The sequence below is a fragment of the Microtus ochrogaster genome, unplaced genomic scaffold, assembly GCF_000317375.1.
Source record: "Microtus ochrogaster isolate Prairie Vole_2 unplaced genomic scaffold, MicOch1.0 UNK8, whole genome shotgun sequence".
Lineage (NCBI taxonomy): Eukaryota > Metazoa > Chordata > Mammalia > Rodentia > Cricetidae > Microtus > Microtus ochrogaster.
Window position 1 is genome coordinate 832,347 of NW_004949106.1, and position 6,659 is coordinate 839,005.

General features: G+C 45.1%; 1 protein-coding gene across 1 annotated transcript in view; it reads left to right on the top strand.

Annotated features, from left to right (window-relative positions):
* Positions 1–5,986, top strand: part of Tmem237 (transmembrane protein 237) — a 16,472-nt gene extending 10,486 nt beyond the window's left edge. Inside the window, exons 8-13 of the mRNA XM_005366333.2 lie at positions 842–965; positions 1,233–1,424; positions 2,199–2,272; positions 3,082–3,172; positions 4,045–4,166; positions 5,829–5,986. Of these exons, the coding sequence (XP_005366390.1) occupies positions 842–965; positions 1,233–1,424; positions 2,199–2,272; positions 3,082–3,172; positions 4,045–4,166; positions 5,829–5,890 (665 nt within the window). The 3' untranslated portion in view covers positions 5,891–5,986. The remainder of the gene's footprint in view (positions 1–841; positions 966–1,232; positions 1,425–2,198; positions 2,273–3,081; positions 3,173–4,044; positions 4,167–5,828) is intronic.
* The last annotated feature ends 673 nt before the right edge of the window (positions 5,987–6,659 follow it).

Genomic DNA, 6,659 nt, shown 5'->3' on the forward strand with positions numbered 1-6,659 from the left:
CCAGCATCTTTCCTGTGGATACAGAAGCTGTGCACTCTCCAGCATCTTTTCCCAAGAATTTTAAAGAATTTTTCAAATAACCACTTGCCTTGATAGTGTAAACATTTTAATTAAAAAAAAATTACTTATTTTTGGAAATTTTTTTCTTTTATGTGTGTGAGTGTTTTGCCTGTATACCACATGTGTGTCTTGTGCCTACAAAGGTCAGAAGAGGACATCTAATCCTTGGAACTGGAGCTGTAGGTGGTTACCAGCCACCATGTGGGTGCTGGGAACTGAACCCAGGTCCTCTGTAAGAGCAGCAAGAACTCTTAACCACTGAGCCATCTCTCTAGTCCCCAACGTTTTAATTTTAATATTCCTAAAATCTCTAAATTACTTCTATAGACTGTCATGCTAAGGACTTTTAAGTTTAATTCTGAGTTGAAAGTTTATTGATGTATTTCATTAAATACTGTTGATTCCTAAAACTGTTATCCTTACCTCAATAGCTGTCTTCCGGGTTCCTTTATCTTCCTCTTATTTTATTTCAATTATTTATATGTGTTTGTGCACGACTCTGTGTGTGGGTGTGTAGATGCGTGTGCAAACCCCCGTGGAGGCCAGAGGTGCCAGCTCCCTCAGGAACTGGAGTTGCAGCTGGGGTCTGAACAGAGGTCCCCAGGAAGAACGTTCGTGACCATGGAGCCATCTCTGCAGCCCTTGGTTGTTCCTGAGACAGAGGCTCATGCAGCCCCACGACCCGGAACTCGTGAGCCTGCTGCCAGTGCCTCCCCAGTGCCCGGATGGCGGGCACGCCCCGTCACGCTGGCGATCGTGTCTTTTCTGCTCTACCCTCCAGGGAGGTTTCATGCGGCAGACCGTTCGGAGCTGATAAAGACCACAGAAAACATAGACGTGTCGATGGACGTGAAGCCGTCCTGGACCACGCGGGATGTGGCCCTCTCAGTGTACCGAGCTTTCAGGTGACGCTGTTGGTTGACATTCGTTAAGCATATGTGAATGGGATTTCATCATTTAAAACAAAAGAGAAAGGTCTCGGCTGTTCCGTACTTTAAACAAAATTGACAATTTATAATGGCAAATAAATAGATTTATAGGCTTATTTTTATAGACAGTCCACTTGCTCTTTTCAATGTATGTTGAATCTTATTTTATGTGAAGAGATTTTAAAATATTCTCTACCTTTTTATTTTAGGGATTGGTATATAATTAAACCTTTTCCCGTGCAGGATGATTGGTCTGTTTTCTCACGGCTTCCTGGCTGGCTGTGCCGTGTGGAACATTGTCGTGATCTATGTTCTGGCGGGAGACCAGCTGTCTGGCCTCTCCAACCTCCTGCAGCAGTACAAGCCCCTGGCATACCCGTTCCAGAGCCTCCTCTACCTGCTCCTGGCTCTGAGCACTGTGTCAGCCTTTGACAGGTAAGGCTGTATGGTGGTTCCTTCCCGCCTGCCTCCAGGAAGAGATGGTGAGCAGAACGTGTTACCAACTATGTCTGTTTGCAGGTGACGTCAGCTGCACGAGTACCAGGGTTAGACAGTCACCGCTTACTCTGGGGAACACAAGTTGACCCCCCCTTTTTTTTTTTTGTTAGCAATCAGCAGAGCTAGAGAGATGGCTCAGTGCCCTCCAGGGGAGCCCACAGCAGGAACTCACAGGGCAGGACATGGAGTCATGAACTGATGCAGAGGTCATGGAGGAATGTTGCTTACTGGTTTACCCTCCGTGGCTTGCTCAGCCTGCTTTTTCTACAACCCGGAACGACCCACCACAGGGATGGCATTGCTCACAGGAAGCTAGGCCCTCCTACATCAATTCTTAATCAAAGACATAGCCCTATCGGCTTGCCTGCAGGCCAGTCCTGTGAAGGCATCTTCTCTGTAGGTGTCCTCTTCCCAGTGGACTCTAGCTCGTGTCGGTAGACAAATCTAACCAGCACTGTAGCTTGATCTACCGCAAGAGGAGGAAGTTCATGAGTTTTGAAGATGAGAGTCAGTTTGCTTTTTCATGAGGACTTGATACTGAATAGTCTTGGTATTAGATATTTGATGTGGCCTTGTAAGGAAGGTTAGGCAGTCTTTCCACTTGCAGACCGGCAGGTGACCGTGGGCCTGGTGCCAGCAGACTAGAGGAGGGAGAGGTAGTGAAGGAGGAAGTCACAGCGCACAGTGACAAGCATCCTCATTTCATTCCAGGACCGACTTTGCGAAAACCTCAGTAGCCATCCGGAACTTCTTGGCCCTGGAGCCCACAGCCTTAGCTTCTTTCTGTAAGTAATAGTTTGCCTTGATGACTGTCATAACTGAGGATTCTTACTGTCGTTCTGAATCAAGAAAAGTATTTTACAGACGTTTAATATTATTTCTTTGTATGAATCATCACTTATAAGTCAGGGAAATTGTAATTTAAAACATAGGAGTAACTTTGATAGAACTTTTCTTTTTCTTTGAAGCAGGCTCTCTCATGTAGTTCAGGCTGGCCTTGGATTCCCTGTGCGGTTGAGGATTGCCATGAGCCCCTCTTCCTCTTTGCTCTCCCTGGAGTGCTGAGATTTGCGAGCATGCACCACCATGCCTGGCTTCCAAGTGTTTTTCAGTTATTTTCAGAAGTTGAGTTTATGTGTGAGGTCCTGGGGTTCATTCCCTGCACCAAAAATAACAAAGTTCGCTGTGTTGGCCTTCATAGTTATCTGGCTCCTGTTCTTTCCACTTGGCGTGGGGCAGACACAGTTGGCATGGCCTTTGTGTAATAAGCGCTATTTCTGTGTTTCTGGCAATCTGTGAAACATTTGTTCTGGGTTACAAGAATTTTATTAGTTAGTCTGAGCAGCTGGAGCAAGTCATCTAAATTCTTAGGAGATCTTCTAGGCTCCTTCTTGCCAGCTGTAGTGATAAAGTAGTGCTCACCTGTTACACTCTGTGCCATGTCCGTGCCCGGTAAGAGAAAGCTTCCTGTTGCAGTGACCTTCTTCTGTGCAGTCTGTCCCCAGGTGTGGGTTACTCTGACCGTAAAGAGCCGGTACACCCGTCTCAACAGGAAGTAAAACCGCTGTGATTTGGCCTTTGTTTTTCTTCCCAGTGTACTTTGCTGCTCTAGTACTGTCTCTGAGTCAGCAGATGACAAGTGACAGGATCCACCTGTACACGCCGCCTGTTAACGGGAGCCTCTGGTAAGAATTCACACAGGTGTTACCAGTTGCTATGGTACTTCTCCACGTTTTCATACATAGATCACAACCAGGCCATGTTTCTATTTGTAATAAAACCACAAGAAGAAAACGCCCGTTTTGTTGGCTAGTGAATAATAACCTTTTTATAGCCTTACTTTTGTCTCTCTTGATATGTAGTATCAAGTAGCCCAAGTTAGCTTCAAATTCTTTCTTTGGCTGAGGCCAACTGCAAGCTCCTGGTCATATTGCTTGTGCCTCCTAAGTGCCGTGATCACAGGCAGAGCCATCACACCCAGCTCACCTGCAGTTTTAAAGGAACTGTGTTCTTTTCAGAAGTATGTTTAACTCTGTGAGCCATCGTGTAGTGGGTTGGAGGTGCCCTGTGCCTTTACCCCTGGCGGAGCCCTCAAGACCACGGAGCAGTGGTGGACACTGGGTGGCCAGAATAGAGGCCAAGAACTGAGCAAGTTGCTCTAGGAAGAGAATACGGGGGAGCCAGCATCTTCAGATGAGCGGCCAGCTGTGGGGGTGGCAGGGTGCTGGAATCCCAGTCTGCTCTGAGAGCGTGGGTGGGGTGGGCTAAGAGGGAAAGAGAGGATGGTCAAGTGGGGGAGATTGCCATGGTGTTGTAGGGGAAATGGTCAGGACTCTTGAGGGGAATCCAACTTTTCATCTCTGCTAATCTACAGAGAGCTGTTTAGACTCTTCAGACGTGTTCTAAGGTCTTTTCTCTGTCTGTTTTAGGAGACTCAGACTTTATTTCACACTTGGGATCTCTCTGAGAGGGCACTTTTTAGAAGTTCATAAAATCGTTACATTTGGACGTGCGAGCAAAAAGGAAGGCGTTTCTGATGAGCCTCTTTTTTCCCCAGGGCAGCAGAAACCGAGGAGCAGATTCTTGTGCCGTGGATCATCGTGAACCTGGTGGTGGCCCTTCTGGTTGGGTTATCCTGGCTCTTTTTGTCTCACAGACCAGCCATGGATCTTAGTGAAGGTATTAAAATACAAAGATAGAAGTATTCTGAAATTTCTCTCCTCATCTTAGAAGTCTTCCAATAATGCTTTAATAACAAAGACATTTAAAATAAAATGCTTAGAAGGACAATGAAAATGACAAGGACTCAGGATGGGGGAGCAAACAGGGAGGAGGGTCTACAGGGCTGGAGCCTGGGAACACTTAGTGAGGGGCCTCAGCCTTCTGCGCATGCGGCCCGTGTGCCTTCTCGGAGTGCTCGGGTCCTGCTCTGCCTTCTTCACTTGATGACGTCACGCTCGTCAGTATCGCCTCTGTCACACACAAGTCTTGTTTCGTTCTTATTTTACCCTCAGTGTGCCCAGTGCCCAGTGAAGTCACCAATCTCTAGACCCGTGACTCTTTTCAGAACACCCAAAGGGGAGCTCCCCGTAGCAGACAGCTGATCGTCAGCAAAAGCTCCAGGAACACTTGGCGCTTTGCTGGACACTGTGCTGCTTGACAGGGCCTCCCCATTGCCATCCGTTTGTACGTGAGCACCGTGGTTACCTCATGTCTGCCACCTAACCAAACTGATGAGCTCCAATGAGGGGAGAGCAGCAGGGGAAGATGCTGACACCCTCTGCCAGCTTCTGCATGTGTGTGCACCTCAACATGCACACACTCGTGAACATGTGTACACTGCACACGTGTTCATACACAATGACATTGCACTCAGTGTACTTTGCTGTTTTTTTTCCTCACGAGGTATGTTTTTTGTTCATTCGAAGAATTTTTGTATCTAATGGTTTATGTCAAAGGAGTTTTATTTTTGTATTTCAAGGTTTAATTCTTCTCTATTTCTTGACATTTTAATAATATGTTTCTGTGTGAAACACTGTTCACTAGTTCAGTCATGAAAATGCGAACTCCCTGTGCTCCGGTGAGACTGATGCCGCATCTGGCTGGCTTGTGCAGGTTCTGTCTCGGTTACAGTGCGCATGGTGCACAGCAAGAATTTTAGAGGCTGCTGTCTTTGAAGGATGGTAAACTTAAAAAGCAAAAACAAAATGAGGGGAATACCCAGCTTACTGAGTCTTTTGGAGATGAAATGGGATCACATATTCGAGGTATTTTAGTAGACACCCAACGTTAGCTCTGAATCCTCCTCTCCTGTGTCCTAAATTACCTGATAGACTTAGATCATCTTCAGTGATCCTGGGCTGCCTAGGTAACTTAATTTTCTTGGTAAGATGTGTTTCGTCGTCTATATTGTATTATATTTTTAAGATGTTTATAATGGGGCTGGAGAGATAGCTCGGTGGTTGAGAGCATTGCCTGCTCTTTCAAAGGTCCTGAGTTCATTTCCCAGCAACCACATGGTGGCTCACAACCATCTGTAAAGAGGTCTGGCGCCCTCTTCTGGCCTTCAGGCATACAGACAGAAAATTGTATACAAAATAAATAAATAAATAAATAAATAAAAAAGATGTTTATAATGAATTTAAAACTTGAACTTCTAAAAATATAAAACGTGTCCACTTGCTGCCAGCTTAGCATTTAGATAAGAGAAGCCTCCCTGAAGAATTCATACATGAGGACTCTGCGTTACCACGTACAAATCAGTATTTATTAAGCTGCAAGACTCTTTTTTGAAGAGCTGGGAAAGTGTTTAAAGTGTGGTATGTTCATTTTCTTCTCCAGAGCTGATGTTCTTCTCTGACGTGGAAGAGTACCCTGATAGGGGAATCCAGGCGTCTTCATAGTGCCAACACCGTCTCTGCAGCAAAGACCACACTTCCTCGCTCTTGTTTTTATAAGATGTGTGCGTGCGTGTGTGTGTGTGTGTGCGTGTGTCTGTGTGTGTGTGCGTGCGTGCGTGTGTGTATGTGTATGCGTGCGTGTGTGCGTGTGTGCGTGTGTGTGCGTGTGTCTGTGTGTGTGCGTGTGTGCGTGTGTGTGCGTGTGTGTGTGTGTGTGTGCGTGCGTGTGTGTGTGTGTGTGTGCAATTGAGCTTTTGTTATATGATGCTGAAAGACTTGTGAAGATTATGAAAAACATTTAAATCGTATCTGGTCTTTATACCCACCATTAATTTATATAGTATTGTCTGCCACCTTAGCGATACAGGAGATAATGGGCTAAAAAAGCAGGGGGATGTGTTTGATCCTGTTCTCTCAAATTTGCTATATTCATAATCATAATAAAAAGCACCAATTTAGAAAAGCCATAACTTCAGTGTTACAAAATATACATCACGTTTCAATGTAAATGTAGAGAATAGGGTGGAAGGGGAAACACCTTCATTTTGTATTTTTTAGTCTCCTTACTGAACACACTACAGTATAAAATCTGTGTTTTCTGTATCATGTAATAATTATAATTTGAATTGAAAGATATTTTTCTTTATGACTAATAAAACAGATATAAATATATCTGTTTGAAAAGCTTTTTAAAAGTTTTATTTTTCTCTTTTAAAATCTGTGCCAGTTGTTCTCTTGTCCGGCTGCACGTCAGGATCTGTAGGAGCTTTGG